General features: G+C 39.6%; 1 protein-coding gene across 1 annotated transcript in view; it reads right to left on the reverse strand.

The window, feature by feature from the left end:
• TNS3 (tensin 3) overlaps window positions 1-18,839 on the reverse strand; it is a 263,074-nt gene that overhangs the window by 106,011 nt on the left and 138,224 nt on the right. The window contains exons 8-16 of the mRNA XM_074145629.1: window positions 14,571-14,621; window positions 13,163-13,285; window positions 11,532-11,596; window positions 8,526-8,609; window positions 7,033-7,145; window positions 5,834-5,894; window positions 5,599-5,674; window positions 3,391-3,520; window positions 2,206-2,271 (exon numbers count right to left, since the gene is read on the reverse strand). Coding sequence (XP_074001730.1) covers window positions 2,206-2,271; window positions 3,391-3,520; window positions 5,599-5,674; window positions 5,834-5,894; window positions 7,033-7,145; window positions 8,526-8,609; window positions 11,532-11,596; window positions 13,163-13,285; window positions 14,571-14,621 — 769 coding nt within the window. The remainder of the gene's footprint in view (window positions 1-2,205; window positions 2,272-3,390; window positions 3,521-5,598; window positions 5,675-5,833; window positions 5,895-7,032; window positions 7,146-8,525; window positions 8,610-11,531; window positions 11,597-13,162; window positions 13,286-14,570; window positions 14,622-18,839) is intronic.

The raw sequence follows: 18,839 nt of genomic DNA on the forward strand, positions 1-18,839 counted from the left end.
GACACATCAACTGGCCCCTCCTCAAGCATTTACCATCCAGAAGTGTTTAGAACAAGCTGGACAAATTCATTCACAAAACTGTTTTTCTTATGTGGCTTTCCAACAAGCTAAGAGAGATCTTTTCAGCTGGACAGAATCCAGCTTCTTACTGGCTGATACTACAGGTTTCTAAGTGACCAAACTGGTGGGGAAAAAGGGAAGGGAAGGGAAGGGAAGGGAAGGGAAGGGAAGGGAAGGGAAGGGAAGGGAAGGGAAGGGAAGGGAAGGGAAGGGAAGGGAAGGGAAGGGAAGGGAAGGGAAGGGAAGGGAAGGGAAGGGAAGGGAAGGGAAGGGAAGGGAAGGGAAGGGAAGGGAAGGGAAGGGAAGGGAAGGGAAGGGAAGGGAAGGGAAGGGAAGGGAAGGGAAGGGAAGGGAAGGGAAGGGAAGGGAAGGGAAGGGAAGGGAAGGGAAGGGAAGGGAAGGGAAGGGAAGGGAAGGGAAGGGAAGGGAAGGGAAGGGAAGGGAAGGGAAGGGAAGGGAAGGGAAGGGAAGGGAAGGGAAGGGAAGGGAAGGGAAGGGAAGGGAAGGGAAGGGAAGGGAAGGGAAGGGAAGGGAAGGGAAGGGAAGGGAAGGGAAGGGAAGGGAAGGGAAGGGAAGGGAAGGGAAGGGAAGGGAAGGGAAGGGAAGGGAAGGGAAGGGAAGGGAAGGGAAGGGAAGGGAAGGGAAGGGAAGGGAAGGGAAGGGAAGGGAAGGGAAGGGAAGGGAAGGGAAGGGAAGGGAAGGGAAGGGAAGGGAAGGGAAGGGAAGGGAAGGGAAGGGAAGGGAAGGGAAGGGAAGGGAAGGGAAGGGAAGGGAAGGGAAGGGAAGGGAAGGGAAGGGAAGGGAAGGGAAGGGAAGGGAAGGGAAGGGAAGGGAAGGGAAGGGAAGGGAAGGGAAGGGAAGGGAAGGGAAGGGAAGGGAAGGGAAGGGAAGGGAAGGGAAGGGAAGGGAAGGGAAGGGAAGGGAAGGGAAGGGAAGGGAAGGGAAGGGAAGGGAAGGGAAGGGAAGGGAAGGGAAGGGAAGGGAAGGGAAGGGAAGGGAAGGGAAGGGAAGGGAAGGGAAGGGAAGGGAAGGGAAGGGAAGGGAAGGGAAGGGAAGGGAAGGGAAGGGAAGGGAAGGGAAGGGAAGGGAAGGGAAGGGAAGGGAAGGGAAGGGAAGGGAAGGGAAGGGAAGGGAAGGGAAGGGAAGGGAAGGGAAGGGAAGGGAAGGGAAGGGAAGGGAAGGGAAGGGAAGGGAAGGGAAGGGAAGGGAAGGGAAGGGAAGGGAAGGGAAGGGAAGGGAAGGGAAGGGAAGGGAAGGGAAGGGAAGGGAAGGGAAGGGAAGGGAAGGGAAGGGAAGGGAAGGGAAGGGAAGGGAAGGGAAGGGAAGGGAAGGGAAGGGAAGGGAAGGGAAGGGAAGGGAAGGGAAGGGAAGGGAAGGGAAGGGAAGGGAAGGGAAGGGAAGGGAAGGGAAGGGAAGGGAAGGGAAGGGAAGGGAAGGGAAGGGAAGGGAAGGGAAGGGAAGGGAAGGGAAGGGAAGGGAAGGGAAGGGAAGGGAAGGGAAGGGAAGGGAAGGGAAGGGAAGGGAAGGGAAGGGAAGGGAAGGGAAGGGAAGGGAAGGGAAGGGAAGGGAAGGGAAGGGAAGGGAAGGGAAGGGAAGGGAAGGGAAGGGAAGGGAAGGGAAGGGAAGGGAAGGGAAGGGAAGGGAAGGGAAGGGAAGGGAAGGGAAGGGAAGGGAAGGGAAGGGAAGGGAAGGGAAGGGCCATGTAATTCACAGGACACTGAGTGGGAATATGTAGAGACAGATAGTTTAACAATATTTCGGTTTCATTCAGTCTGAGGCAAAATCCATACTTTTCAGGACAAGTAACATGAGTAAGAACACATCCATTAACAGAATCAAACTGCAATATAAAGTATGATCTCAAGTTCTTATTGCAGATCATAGTTATCTATGATCTTAGACATATTACAGCAGAATTCTGGAGGCATACAGGATATACCCTACAAGCCAACTTCAGAGCAGAAGCATTTCCAACAAAACTATAGCTGTATCGCTTTATGCTAAACAGAATACAATTCAAACTTCACCACTGCAAATATAATCAGTTATGAGAGCATCCAAAAAAGGTTATGGGACAGGCCACTGCTGTCACTTATGCCAGGCCAAGCTACCTATACAATGCATGTTTTACACAGATATGCTCACCTTGAATTTTCTCTGGAGTTCCTGAAAACACCAATTCGACTTTGCCATAATCAGGGAAACGGTCATCTGAAAACAAAGGGTAGCATTTCAGCAAGTTATTTCCTAGCAAAGCAGTCCCAATGCACTCCGAAATCAGGATTGTCTATAGCTATTAATATATGCACCCTATCACTCTTTAGCGATTTGCTTCTAAAAAAGCCACATTCTTTGCCCCACACATTCTCCAGAAAAGACCAGTGTCAGTCGGAGTTTTGGTTACTTCCAAGAACAGTCAAAAGTAGAAGATATGTACAGTTCCCAAACCTCTCTAGACAGACATGGCTGGCTTTAGCTTTTAAAGGAAAACATGCCCAGGAGAAAATTAAATTGTTCTCTATATTGGCTAAACCGCAATACTTCACCACAAAGCTTTTGTGTAGCCATACATTGCAGGAAAACATTTGATTTTAGTTTGCCAGTAGCATAGGGTGAGGGAGTTGCAATCCTGCATACAAAATAAAACTGAAGTAATAATTTGGAAAGTACAAAGACTAGCACCAGACATTTTCAAATATGTCTGAAAACTTTACCTCCATTTCTGGATATTCTGAAGCATCTTGTGGATGCCCCATCCCTGGAAGTCTTTAAGGCCAGGCTGGATGGGGCTTTGAGCAACCTGATCTGGTGGGGGGTGTCCCTGCCCATGGCAGGGGGGTTGGAACTCGATGATCTTTAAGGTCCCTTCCAACTCTAACCATTCTATGATTCTGTGATCTTAAAAGATCTCCATACTCAAGTGGACTAGGTCACAAACACAGCATCAGACTTTGTGACTGCTTTCATCAGCCAAAAAGGGGATTGGCTTAGTTCATCTTATTTTCTGTAATGGTGACTAACAGAGTCACCATTTTGCACGAATGTCTGTTGTTTTCACAAAGGTGAGAGGAGGCAATAAGCACTATATATGAGTATCTGAATTATGTTGATAAGTTAACTCACTTGAAGAGCTTTTCTTCTCATTAGGAGTTTACCTATGTTACATGCTAGGAGTTAACTAACACAAAGCAGTTTCCCTTTCCCTAAATATAGTGATGGAAAAAAAGCAAGAATCCTTTTGAAAACAGGTCCTGAAGACGATCACATGCACAGGCACACATATGCACCCCCGCACACATACGCATCCAACCAACCACAGAAGGCAAGTACCTTTGTTGGCATTGTCCAAATCCTCTTTGCCAAACACCAGGCCATGTCCTTGAATAGCTCCAGTATGAAGCTGAAGGCGAAAGATCACATCACGAGTAGCTGACCGGTACTTTTTGTGATAACACTTCAGCTAAAAAGAGAGAGAGAAGCATGTCAGGAAGCAATTTCTTACAAATCTGAACAAAGGTGTGTATATGCACTCGTTGCTAAGTAAAGCAGCCACAGTACAATTCACTGCAGACACCTCCGATGTTGTAACAAGAAGGGAATGCATTATTCAATTGTTTCAAATTATACAAGCCCAAGGCAAGATATTTCTGCATGTGTAAAAATAATAATTACTATTTTCATCACTATCAGTCAGTAATCAGTAGATTATGATTCAGAATCACAATATTTGTCAGTACAATGTTGGAATGCTGATTTGTATCCACACTTCTTCACAGTAACAAATTAACATAAAACTGTAATATAGCACACACATTTCAAAATAACTGAAGAATACGCAGAGTTTTTAGAAGCAAGTCTGCAAGCTGATTACATCTATTTTAGGACTTTTTAAAAACCTACTCTAGTGATGACTGAATCTTGTTTTATGTTACTGTGGGAAGTTGACAGTAGTTTTGACACCTTGGCTAGAACAACACAGAACTCTGTAAAAATAACAGTATGAATTTCGGCAGCCAAAGGTGAACACAATACACTTACTCTCTAACACCACCTTCCCTAGACTAGAACTATGGGTATTTTACCTACTAATTCTCTGAGTCAACTCTAACACAGAGCCATACAACTTTCTTACAAGAATACATAAAGATTTTGGTAACCTTAGTCACAGGACTGAAAATTTTATGATATTATCCTGATGATATCAGGATTTTATGATGAAGCAGATATCTTTTTAATGTATTTCAGTAAGATCAAAAATCACCTTTTTTTTTTTTTTAAGACAGACTCAAAAAAGTGTTGTAGATAGAAAATACTGAATAACTGAAGAACAGTCATTCAAACTGAAGTAACACAAGAAAGATGTAGGGAATTAAGGTGGATGCTTCTGAAAGTTGGGATTAAAACATGAAATTCTCCTCACTACAGGACTTGAAAAATCTAACATAAGCTCTTGGTCTCTTCCCTTCATTATAGTAACCTCATGATACCTTAAATTCCAGAAGTTAATCAGTGCTGACCATAGTGCATAGGATAACTGCTGAAATATCCCAGCCCATGTACAGGAGAAGGGTTTTTTCAGGTGTTCTCTATGCAAATCCCATATTCCTAACCCTTTCTAACAGCTCCGAGATTCTCTACGCAAGTAAGCATTACATTTTCTGAAAGTGAGGATTTAGGGTTGTTTGTTTATTAGTTTTTTAAAAGAGAATCCCCTACAGCATAGTGGTAGCACCAGGTAAAACAGTATTTGCTTCTTATTTTTAACAGTGCTTTACACCCACTAAAGTTAACGTAGCATATGAACCCCTACCTATTGAAGGGATCTATTTCCTTCTAGTCCAACAAAACATTCCTACTAGCAATAGACCAGGAATGCTTTCTGACAATACTTCCCCCCATTCATTCCACGTGTTCTTCTGTCCTCTTAGTTTAACAAACTGAAAGGCGCAGCAACTATCTTTACTCTCTCTGTGCATAACTGTGTAAGACAAGCAAGAGAGAAAGCAGAGAGTTTTAAAATTATAGTGGTGGATTCCACCATAGTTATGCTTTGCACACAGGGAATTACATTCACTGTATTAGCGCACATAAATTCCTTTTTAAACACCACCATGTGCTTGTAGAATCAGAAAGCTCTTATTTGGTATCACATCTAGATATTTTCTTTACAGTGTATAATTTTACAGTTGAGCACGTTGCCTGCCAAGTTACAGGACAAAGGTATTTTAATGCCAAGTTACAAATACTCCCCAAAGCATTTTTTATGAAGAAAATAGTGATACAGGCTTTACTGCACTTGGTGATGCTATGAAATGGGAAGGCTGGGAGTGATGGTTTCGGCTCCTAGTTTGAGTTTTATAGGAATTTTTATTCTTGTAAGACTCAAAGATGATGACTAAATTAAATTAACCTATTCTGTAGTATCTCTGCAGCTTATTTTGCTCAATTACTATTTTTTTTTACAAGAAGACAAAACAGGTCAGAGACTGTAAACTAAATGGCAGTGCAGTGGATTTCCATTCCATACAAATAACTTACCATAATATCTCCCTTCAAAAGCTGGGCAGGGTCTATAGCAATGCAGATTCGACTTTGACTATCTGGCCCTAGGCTACTTTACAGGAGAGAAAAGAAAAATAAAATTTATGAATTAAAGAAACGAAAACAAAAAACAAACAAACAAACAAAAAAAACCAACAGACGACTATGTAATTCTGCGATTATGAGAATTAAAACCTGGATCCAAACATAAAGGAAAACGCTTATGACTTACTATATTCCAGATGTATAAACTGGTTGCATAGCCTGGTATAACTTCAGAAAAGGTCGGCAAGCTGAAAAGAAGTTAACAGAAAAGACTATTTTGTAATTATTTTCCTTTATGTAAATATTACAACTAGGAAGCTTCATGCACATCCAGACTGAGCAAAGTGGCACAATGCTGACTGTCAAAATATCTTTCAAAGCAAAATTGGCTTTGACAGATTAATTTTCTCCCCAAAAGGTATTTCTGTAAATTTTATGAAAAAATCCACTTTTTCCTGACTTCAGGCCAGTTCTGAACTACAGAGGAGGGGATTTTAAGGGATTCCAGTAAGGAAAGAAAGCGGGAACACTCTGCTCCTTATTAGATGCCTATCTTCCTTCCTTCCCACTTTTTCTGCAGGAAACCAAAATTATTAAAGGGAAGAAAGAGAATGGCCAAAACAAAAAACCAAAACCAACCTCCAAAAGAAAATAAAAAGCGTTTCCAAAATTAAACAAATATTTGATCTACAGTTTTGTTTCAAAACTAGGAAGTCCCTTAAATTTCTTACTACAACAAACAATACCTTGTCTTTATTGAAATAGTTATTTTAGAAATAAAACCAGACTAAACAACGACAACGGAGCACTGCAAATTCATGCTGACAACATTTCAAAATACAGGTGCTATTTAACTCTCAGATGATAAAAATAGGGTTATACTGCTTTACTATGCTCTAGTACAATATTTTGGTCTAGAATTTTCATTTTAAAGCCACTTATTATAGCAGGCCACCTTAGAAGCATACCATATCCAAATGGCTTTTCTACAGAAACTCCAATCTCAAAACAGAGATTATATTTATCATTATGCTTATTCGCTAAACAGGGAGGAAATTACTGTGAAACCTGACCAGGTTCTCGGCTCTTTTGCAGGGAATGGGATCAGAACTGTTCAGACACCAGGTAGACATGAATAGATAAATAAAAAATAGATAATAATAAATAGATAAATAAAAATAGATAAATAAACAAGAAGTATATTTCACCTGCTGTAATTTTTACTCTTAGGATATTTCTCTTCTCCCGGTTCTTTCATTGGGAATATTTGGATTCAAATAAAGGAGCATCAACTCTACTTTGAGATTCACGCAGGCTTTCTAGAAAGCTCCAAAATGAAACAAGACTTTCAGCATAGACTTGGATAGGAAAAGTTACGTAATTTACCTCCCCCAGCATCGAAGCTTGGGATGCCATGAAGGATAACATAGTGCAGGAAAAGAGGAGCTGCATTCATTTTCACAGATCCAGATAAAAGGCCACTTAAGAACTGCACATATCTAAAAAGACAAAATTTATCTGAATTAAATAAATGCAACCATATCAGGGAAATACATTCTTTACACATTAGTATTTCTAAGCTATGGGTATTGAATAGCATTGTCACATTACACAGAACTCCAGAAGAACAATCTTCATAAAATAGCATGAAGAAACACTTTAATTTACCACTTCATTAACTCCATGGCTGTTACACTGCTATTGTTGATGTCTTCATTTTATTTATTTATATCACTACTCTAAATAAGAAAGGAATTAGCAGAGATGGTAAAGTCAATCATTTTGGTATAAATTTCTAGTTGCAACTGAAGGCCTCAATTGACTTTCACAGCAGCATGACATGCGTCCCACTCCGTTTACAGTGAAGTGCACTTCACTAAAACAAGAGCAAGAAGTGTCCTTGTCAGAAATCTTAGCATTAAGGCCAAGGCAGGCAAGTAACATCTTCGTAAGAAGTGATCTCATTCAGCACCAAACAGAGGAAAACTATGATAGCAACTTGAAAATCATTGTATTTCTGCTATTTAAATCAGCCATCTTTAATTCTTCTACTGGCTTTAAGGCCCTTTTTCTTCCATGCCCATGACACGACCTTCACTTAACTTCAGTCTCAGGAATGTACAGAACAAAAGAAAATCACCTCTTTTTACCCTTTTATGCACACACCACATTAACCAATCCCTTTCTGCATGCTCCTGGTAACACCACAACTCAAGACATCCTGCCCAATGACAGTTTTTACTACCCCAGAATGGAGGTTGTGGTGCTTAAAAATCCATTTCATTTTATAGACAGCTAGCACAGCTCTCTTTATTTTGAAAGCTTTTTCCTTTCCTCCTTCAGTCTTCCTAAAAATATTTCATACACGAAAAGCCCAAATGACAGACTGAAAAGGTAAGACATCCAGATGGAGAGAATGAATAATGCGTGCTGTGACAAACATTCACTCGCATGGACATGGGGCAGATGCATAATCTGCAGAAACTCCAAACAAGTGGTAATAAGATCTTTATTGCACACTAATCAATACACATTCCATATACATCATTTATGCCATAGAAAAATGAGTTTATTATTATCCTCAAGCAATCAAGAAACAGATTGTGACATCTCTTTTTGTTAACAAGCAATTCAGTAAGAACGCATGTAGATAACAGTGTGGTACAAAAGGTCTTAGCTATCTTGGGCTACGTGCAGGAACTGAAGGAGAGATCTCATCAATCAAGGAATATTAATACAAGATAAAGTCCTCGGAGTTCAGGAATCACTGGAGGATCTTGCGGAAATATCCTTCGTAGAGCTGGGGAGGGAGTAAGGGACGGGGGCAGAAGGTAACAATGACATTTCTTATTTGTATGAATTAGAAACAATTTAAATACCTTCTTTGGGATGGCTGCATTAAAGCTGAAACTTTATCATCAAAGAATTTCTTCATAGCAAATCTGTCTAGGGCCTGATCAGCACTGCCAAAACAGAGACACAAATACCATGTTATTCCAGTTTGGGGTTATCTCAGAAATTCAGCAGAACACTGCTTGAAATATGCCAAAATATTTGGAAGGGAAAGGAAGGAAAAACAAAAAAGCACCTTACTAGCACCTTTGGCACTTACAGCTCAGACAGGAATGTTTTTTCCACTGACACCTTCTCATTCCATACCTCAAGGCAGTTTCCTTCCTGAGGCAAAGCACCTACTCCCTCATTCAATTAACTGGAATGCATATTTTCAACGTGAATATGTTAAATTCGTAACACAATAAACTTTAGCAAAGCCAAGCAGCTCAGGCTGCAAAAGAAAGACACTTGCCATAATTCCCTGAGAGTGCCACTGGGGAGTGTTCTCTGCAAAATACAAATGTATTCTCTTTTTAAAGAAGCAGAAACAACATTATGGAGATGAAAACCACTGACTGTGGTACAGTACATGAGGTACAAAGGATCCCAGGCTAGAGGATCGTTTAAGCAGTCAAATAACTCATTCAGTCTTTGTTTCCTGTGCCCTGAGTCACCAAGGGTAAGAACGTTTAAACTAAAGGTGTCAATCTTTGAAAAAGAAATGTTTTACATCAGACAAACACAAACTCTTCAAATGCACAATTAAGGAGCAATGCATTCAGAAAATACATTTCCTTCTGTTCTCTGTCTAGAATGGCTCTTATGTGGGTCTTCTGCATCTGTGTGGAAAAAGGCAAGAGGGTATAGAAAAAAGAAATAGAAGTGCCAAAAATTAGTAAGAATGCTGTTAATCACAAACTCCAATTAACATGCTATGCTGATTCTGTTGCAGCTATACCAGATGAAAACAATGCATTTCTTAACAGATGTAGCTGACAGTGATAATTAACATCAGGACATAAAAAAGCAGAAGTTTCAAAATAATTAGACTCTGGAATCTCAAATTTTAAATTCCACATCTAATTAAATGTAAATTACTTCCAAGGAAAAAAGATGTGCAAAAGCATGCATACACATATCAGGCTAAAACTGGGTCAGGCTGTTAAGTCATGCCTTTTTTTCATGGATGTTAAAGATCGCATAGTCAGTACTGACAATATCCTTGACCCAAAAATTCTCTTCTTCACCCAACCCACCATACATTGAACAGAACTTAGGCAACCCATTCGTAACTGGCCAAAGGCTGCTAGTACTTGTTAAAACAGAGTTTACCAACTATTACAAAGAGCTCTCTTTACTCTCATTGTATTTGATGGCACAGTATTCCTTCGTAAATTAGAAAAACAGATATTTATAACCAAAAGGGGTTTGCATAATAAGGCTTCTTCACTAAGCCTAGATTTTTTGGCATGTGCATGTGGACAACTAGGAACTTCATTTAGTGTGAAAAGCCTCAAAGCCTTCCAAGCGCCATTTCTGACCCAGCAGCTGGCACCCTCAGCAGCACCAGCAGGAATTCCTGCTTCTGCGAGGTTGCTGTGTACCATTTTGAAGAGCCTCGTTAATGCTAGGGGTATACAAAATCCTAGCTGGAAACTTCCCCAACCTCATTCTTACACAGAAAAGTTAAGTTTTGGATAGGAGCTGACACACAAACCGAAATTTAAAGGAGGGCTTTCAAACTCGCTCCTCTCCTGCAACCTCACTGAAGGAATCCTGAATTTGTTTGGGGGTAAAAGATGACACCTTTCATCGCTGGGCTTTACAATCACATACAGGTGTTGCTCCGTTATGGCACTATTAAAATGTATTTATATCCAGGTGCCACCTTTAAGGATGACACAATATTGCAACACTGAAATCACAACACAGTGCTGTACTATCCTCACTTGACAGATTTTGTCGTTCACAATACTTCTCAACAAAAATATTATAAAATTGTGGCAATCATTGTCCCAATTACTACTTGAAGTTATATGCATTTATTTTTTCAGCTGATACTGGTGTGTATAATGCACTTAATTTTTCAGTCTACCTATCAATCAGGGTTACCAGAGTGACTACAGATTATATTCTGAGATGCTGGTTTTACTGAAAGCCATGAGTAATTTGATGTCAGCCTACAGTGAGTCAGGACTTTACGCGATACAGTATTGGATTAAATCTAGTACTGTTAGACTGCTGTGGATTCAGAACCAAATTTGATTTTACCATGGCCTTTACAGTGCATTTTTATTTTAATACATTTATACATGTTTATATAAAAGAGATCAAGGGAAAACAATTTGATTAAAAACCAACCAAAAAAAAACCTAAAACCCCCACATTTCATCCTTTTAATAAAATTTTAATGTTGTTGACATAAATTGTCGATCGTAATTTCATAATTTGAGCACTCTAAAAGAAACAATTGAAAGCAGGTAATCAGACACCTGTTGTTTGAGCTGACTGCAACATAAAGCCTAGATTATTTCTTAAACTTCATTCTGCACTTTGATCAACACCTAGGAATTCTGTAATATACTGATTCCAGATTCGAAAAACAGTTTTCCTTAACTTCTTCAGGAATAGTTTATCATTGATTAAAAAGAGACAACCTGATGGATGTAGCAAATAAATGGGCTTAACAGAATAAAGAAGGTATCATTATATTAAAATGGTTTCTTGCACATTTCTTCATTCATCTCAAAAGACCCTTTAGAGAATTTTCCCGCAGAATCATTGAATATCTCAGATTAGAAGGGACCTGAGAGTGTCACCTAGTCCAACCTCCTGCTGAAAGCAGGACCACAAGAAAACTCTGCCACGGAAGCAGGTTTTTAAGCTTGTCTTTGTTTTAAGACATGCTCCAAGACTCTTCAAGAAGAAAACCTAACAAAATTTAACTGACAAACAGTAAGCTGACAAACGGTACTACAATTAAAAGGCATCTTTTTTCTGATGTTTCCTTAATTGTAAAAAACACACAATATGCATTATTCACAACTTACCTTGCAGAAACATTGGTGAAGTGCATATATGATGATATGACTACGCCTATCCTCCCTTTTCCTCCCTGTATTAGGAAAAAGGGAATGATAACGTTTAATTTATTACATTATTGGGTATTATTTTTATTTAAGACCTATGCTAAACAAAACTTTTAAGACGAGATTCAGAGAGTCCTTTTGCTCATACATCTTCCTATGTTGCTGGAGAGATGGTAATGATGGGTGGCAGCTTGTCTGTCTATGCAAGCTGGCTGACAGTGACATAAAAAGCACTAAGTAGGATTCCTATGTGTTTGACTGCCAAGTCTTACTAACAGGGAGGAAATTATTTAAAAAAAAAAAATCTTGACCAGTAGTAGAAACAGTGTATCAAATGTTCTAATTTTATATTACTTTTTCCAGACATTATTCAAGACAAGTCTAGGCAATGTTGCGATTTTTGGCATGGAATGCTATGAAATACCTATTTTGGAAAGCATACAAGCTTCTGACAGGTTTGGGCTTTTTGACCTCCCCAGCACCTGAGATTTATAACAACTACTACTTATTTTTCTATGGATAATTTAAAAAATATTTCAAAAGATTATTAAATAATTTACATGACATAAATTCAGTACAATTTACCAAGCAGTAATTCTCACAGATTTCAAAACAATCTCAGTCTCTCAGCTGATGCAAGTAACTATGTATGTCTTCGTGGTCGGAACTTTTAAAGTCATTACTGAAAGGCATTAATCAACAATACGCAATTACAACATTACCAATTTGTGTATAAAATACCTAGGAATACTTTGCCCCCTTGTCTTTTGTCCCACATATGGGCCATTCTCCTAGCTGCAGTCCTGCAACTAGTAGGAATTCAGTACTGTTTCACACACCCATGGCATGCTGCCTGCAAGCAATTCAAAACTGGGGACTATCCAACCTGACTCGAAGAGTTTTCGTTCCACTATCACCCTCATTCTGTTCAGAGTAACGTCTCCCAGTGATACAGCGACAGAGTTGCCTCAAGTGTCACCAGCACAGCTACCGGCTTAGTTCTGAATTAATTCTATCTGTATTTAATTAAGGCTTCTCTTTATTTCTCTTCATTGTGAGCAAGCAAGAAGCAACACTGTGTAATGGAAGCTTTGCTTGAAGGCACTGCAATGGTTCTGGCAGTTGGAAGTCCCCAGGAGGTACTCAATGCTGTCATTTCCTACAACCACATGACAGTTTAAAGGGATGATCTGTGATATGTTGCCTATCCTTATTCTGCAACAAAATCCAGGAATGTCACAGAGCATGAAGAGCGTCTAAAGAGTTTGCTATTGAGCTGGGAAAACCTCACGCTTCTAAGTACAGAAGTATCACTGACCTCTGAAGGAAGCAAACCAACATCACTGCATGCAATACCCAGAGCAGAGGGTAGAACCTTATTTATCATGAAAAGCAATATATAACAAGCGTGCAAGGTCAGCGGATTTAAGCTCACTTAAATCAACGGAAGATTTGGCATATGGTTTCCAACATCAAAACTAGATCAAACTTCCTTTTTTTTTGTTTTTTTTTAAATGACTGAGAATAAAGGACAAGGTTTTTGACAACTAATATAAACTGACAGGCGATGTGTATACACAAAGCTCACTTACCCTGCAATGGATCACCACCACATGCTGAGGATCATTGTTCAGCCACGACTCCATGGCCTTGCAGACGGTGCACACCTTATCAAGAGGCGGAGCATGGAGATCAGGCCACCCCACGTCCATAATCTGCAGTTAAACAAGTAACATTCACAAGAGACTTGACCCTAATGTTACATATTAAATTCTGTCTTCAAATAATTGCGATAGTGAAGAGTCTCCACATTTTTTCCCAACACCAGATAATCATGTCATTTGAATGCCATGATGTAACTAAAATACGCTTACAAGTCTCTTAAGCGAAGAAGGGGATTTGTTTGCGGTTCTGTGGGGTTTTTAAGACACTGGTGCTTTTATAAAAACAAACAAACAAAAAACTCCCCCCAAACCCCACCAACCATTCACAAGTGACAACACTTCTGAAGATCTTGATTTCTGAAAGAATTTTCAATTAGAAATTCAGGTATTTTATAATGGTAAAATATTTAGGTGGTCAAAATTAGAACACAGAAGTTAACTGGCCTAGTCCGGTATTTTATGATTGTTTTTATTTAATTTGCAATTTCTTTCCTTCACGAGCAACAGATCTGACACGTCAAAATTCTGTTCACAGTTTCTGTTCAACTTCAGTCACTATATAATACTATTTACTCAAGCCCATTATTGTTATATGCTTATTTTTTAACCCTAACAAAACCAGTAACCATGAACGGCTTAAATCCTTCATGATCAATAACGCATTCAAAAGGTCAAAATTAAGAGTTCTTTCAATTTTTTTCTCAGGTAGCGTATATCCCTGCAAATCTACTGCTGTAAATATACAACTCTGCTTCCCCGGCTGTGTAACAGCTGCTGAAGAGAACCTGCATATCATTTTTTTGCAACAAACAAATACAACAATTGCGGAGGAGGAAAAAAAGACACACATCAATAGCTCCCTTCCTTACGGCTGTATTGTGCAGAGAAGCAACTATAGAAAGACAGTAACAAAAGGGAAGTCTGTATCTGAACTGTTCCCTAGCTTCAGCTGTCAGACTGTACATTACAGTGTACAGCCCCCAGTAACCCGTAACTGCAGAAAGAAAGTACACTTCCAGCAACATTCGTATCCCTCAAGAGGAATTTTTCACTAGTCACAACAGGCTTCGAGTCCTGTGTGCAAAGTCTAAAGAAGACAACAGGAAGAGTAAAGCACAGAGCTAACAGACCCAAAACAGGACCGGGGAAAAAAAATCCCTTTTTAGAGGGATGCATGTGGGGTTTTTTTATCATCTTCCAGAAGTTCTGGAAGTTCTTCTTATAATAAGTTCTTCTTATTCTGTATATCAACACTTGCGTAGCTGCAGGGCTTCTCAGGCCATTTAAGTAGTATTTAACACTGGAAAGAGAGCGATGTTACGGAAGGCAACAGTACCTTTGGGTTAAGCTTGGCAAGGTCATATCTCTTTTCAGAGAGGTTCAGCACCTGTTCAGAAAGAAAGAAAAAAAAAAAATCAACCATCAAGACTTCATAAATGGACACAAATAAAAATAAATGAACATAAACAGAAATAAAGCAGTGTAGACAAGTATATCTGACTTTCATTAGGAATTACTTTAAATCAGTATCAATCAATAATAAAAAGCTGAAATATCAATACTCAACAACTGAAACAATGCTACTGAGGCAGATTGTCTTCAATACCGTAGCTATTTCACATCCCAATGATTAAAGTATAAATGATAATCATACTCATTTTAAAACTCTCATTACATTGCCAGAATAGGACCATAAATATGAGAAACAGTACATATGAGATAAGTCCCTTCTACAGTTTACTACTACCCAAAGATAATTTAGGAACCTCTTTTCTAAATTGTATCATCCCATCCAGCATTAATCAGCACTCCCAGCAGCAGTCTCAGTAAAGAAGCGCAGAAGTGAACAGGCTAAAGAAACTACATCATTTTGCTTCTAGAAGCTGATGATTGCTGATGTGGTACTTAAATAAGTTTAATGTGCAACGTCATCATGGACACGGTGAAGCAGGAAGACATTATACCACCTTTAGTAAAAAGTACACTTTTTGAACAAGAAACTCAGCCAGAGAAAGAAACCCCCAAATTAACAAGGTACAACAGCTTCTGTTTGAAGCTGCATGAGGTTCTGGAATCACCCGTGACATTGACCGTAACGGGTACACACCACTGGCATTGACCTCAAACCCCAAAAGAAAGCATAAAACATCTTTACATGATGACGAACGTGGTCTTTATTCCAATGCAATGTTTGCATTTTAAACAGATTACTGCTGAAGAGCTAAACGGCAACCAAAAACTCCTATGTTCACTGGTCACATTATTTTGGCTCAGGAAGATAGATCAATGTTTATAATTAAGGCTAGGTATCCCTCCAGAAATACCAAATGTAATTTAACAGGAATGAAAACAGAAGAGTCTTATACAAATGACTCACAAATATTTCTGTAATTTTCTATCAGTCTTAACATTTGCAAAACAATTTAGTGGAGAGTTGCATCCCTCAGTACAGAATTCTTAAAATTACTGTTGAAGTGCTGGTTGGTGAGAACTTTTTTATTCGTCTTTCTTGTTCTATAATATATACATATCTTACATATAAGTATATCATACATATAAATGTATGAGCAGTTTAAAACTCCTCTGTGTCAGGATACAGCCCTGCTCATGATGGGTATTTGTCACTGCTGGAGCAGATGTCAGCGGCAGATTAACTGCATCCTTTTCAGGCCCTTTTTGGTATATCCTAGGTCTACCTACTTGTATTTTTGTACAAGAAAGAGGAATGTTAGTCTTTAGCTCTATGAAACTTAAATGACTTCGCCCTAAAATTTAGGGCCACATCTAAAGAATAGAAATGAAGAAAGATAAAACAATGGGGAAAAAGAAACCTTTCCTCCTTCTGCACAGCTGAGAAGAGACATTCCCCTTCCCATATGATTTAATCCTCAACTGGTGAGTAACTTGCATTATTAAGATAATATGAATTCTCTCACTCTGCTGAATGCTCAGCAACGCCACAGCACAAAAATGAGTTATTTTAGCTGGAGAAGAGACCTTTAGGAAGGTACTAAAGGGTTTTAGATTTGATCTGCTCCTTAATTAGATGACCAGAAATACCGAATCTCATGCCAAAGAACAGAAACAAGTATCACGTAGCTGGCAATTTTGGAAAGCAAAAGATGTACTGTGGTCAGACAACACAAAGTACTGACTGGGGAACAATCCACCAGCCTACAGCCTGTTCCATTAAGGAGATGACGCTGGGAGAGCAGGCAGGCAAAACCCTTCTACCAGGTGGGACCAAACTTGCTTGCTGAAAGCAGTGGTAGCCTTGTGTTGAGCAAAGAGCAGGGCAAGAAGGAAGGTGGCCAAAACATGACATAAGCTAAAATTAACAAGCAGTTCCAACTAGTAAAGCAACGGTAACACACAAGCATTACCATATAATTTACATATGCAAGACTAAGAAAATGCACAGCAGTTAAATCAGTCTAACCTAGTACAAACATGTATATGCTAAGACTCCAGTGTAACCACTGAATTTTTTTTTTAAATTCTAGTAGCGCATTTGGGGCTTGTTTCACTTTTAAAAAAGAACTGACCGTGAATTTAGGCAATAGGATTTACTGTCAGATTCCTAATGCCTTTGACATAAACGAGTTACTATTCATCAGCTGCTCTGTATGTCCCCAGGTAGATATCTCTCTAACTAGTGAGCTAATTTAAAACACCTTACTCAAAAGAAACTCGATTACCATTCAGGCACTATGGCCGCAAATACGGAACTGGAGCACACTAATACAGCAGCACACAAAAATAAGGCAACTTGCTCATTTATTACTGCTTTAAGTCAACATCAAGAGAACTGCTTTGACAACCATAAGTAATGAATACTGCAATAAAACCTGTTAGAGACACTGAAAAAAACATGCATATTTATGCATTTTAAACACCAAACATCCAGGTTTAGGAAATGAGCATAAAATCAGAAAAGCATACAGACAAGCTTACAATGAATTTATTATTTTTTTTGGTTAAAAGCTCAAAATATCTAGCAATTGAGCATTACTCCTCTCCTACAAGTGCAATGCATGACAAACTTTTTGTCAAAATAGCACGACAAATATATTACTGAAGTTGATCAAAATGGTAACATGATGGTGAATTTATTTTTACAAACTGAGTTTTTCATGGACACAGCAATTGTGTCATTTAAACTGTTTTTAGCTTTCTGACAGATGTTTACACTTTGTGTATTTTGAAAGTACTGGTGTAAAACAGCATTCACTTGGAACCAAAGCCTTTGAATCTTGCAATAACATAAGTATCCCTTTTTAACCACAAGATAATTTTATTAGGAAATAAAAGGATGCTTCAGTCTACCCTGTAAACCTCCTTACTATGAAAGGTTTAGGTTTTTTATTTAAAAATTTGTTGCTGAAGGAATCTGTCAATGAAGATATGCTGCATGAAAGCAAACATACCAATACACTACTGTTCCTTGGCCACTTTAAAAACTATTTTTTAACCAACATATTACGGAATATTTTAACTGTCTCATTTCTTTCTTTCCTCTGTCTAATCCAGAGGTTATTAATTCATGATTACTATAAAATAACAAGAACTTAAGGATGAGAGGGAACGGCCTCAAGTTGCACTGGGGGAGGTCTAGATTGGATATCAGGAAAAGTTTCATCACTGACAGGGTTGTCAAGCATTCGAACAGGCTTCCCAGGAAGCAACTGAATCACCATCCCTGGAGGTATTTAAAAGATGTGTAGTCATGGTGCTTAGGGACATGGTTTACTGGTGGACTTGGTAGTGTTAGGTTAATGGTTCGACTTGATGATACTAAGAGTCTTTTCCAACCTAAATGATTCTATGATTGCTTTCTATGATTGAAAAAGTCTTTTGGTATTTTCCACATAAAAGCTTGCTTGTTATAACAGCCAATTTCTAAAGGTTATCAGCATTTGAAGAACAGGCTTTTACAACTCTACATGTTGTAAAACTCCACTCTTTTCAGTGGTTCCCAGTGACAGGACAAGGGGCAACGGGCACAAGTTGGAACATAGGAGGTTCCACTTGAATATGAGGAAGAATTTCTTCACGGTGAGGGTGACAGAGCCCTGGAACAGGCTGCCCAGGGAGGTTGTGGAGTCCCCGTCTCTGGAGATTTTCAAGACCTGCCTGGATGCAGTCCTGAGTAGCATTCTCTAAGCAATCCTGCTTCAGCAGGGGAGTTGGACTAGATGATCTATATGGTCCCTTCCAACTCTAAAAAAAATTCAGTGAAATTCAGATTCTCGGGAGAATCTCCATCCTCTATAGGATGTGGGAGGTAACATAGTGACAAAGGATGAGGAGAAGTCTGAGGTACTGAATGCCTTCTTTGCCTCCGTCTTCAGTAGTAGAGTTGGCTGTTCCCCAAGTACCCAGACCCCTGAGCCAGCAGACAGGGACGGGGAGCAGAATGGAGCCCCCGTAACACAAAGGCAGATGGTGAGGGACCTGCTCCAACACCTGGACACGCACAAGTCTATGGGGCAGGATGGGATCCACCCGAGGGCACCGAGGGAGCCAGTGGAAGTGCTCACTGAGCCACTTCCCATCATTTACCAGCAGTCCTGGCAAACTGGGGAGGTCCCAGCTGACTGGTGTC

This window comes from Numenius arquata, chromosome 3, assembly GCF_964106895.1.
Source record: "Numenius arquata chromosome 3, bNumArq3.hap1.1, whole genome shotgun sequence".
NCBI classification, from domain to species: Eukaryota; Metazoa; Chordata; class Aves; order Charadriiformes; family Scolopacidae; genus Numenius; species Numenius arquata.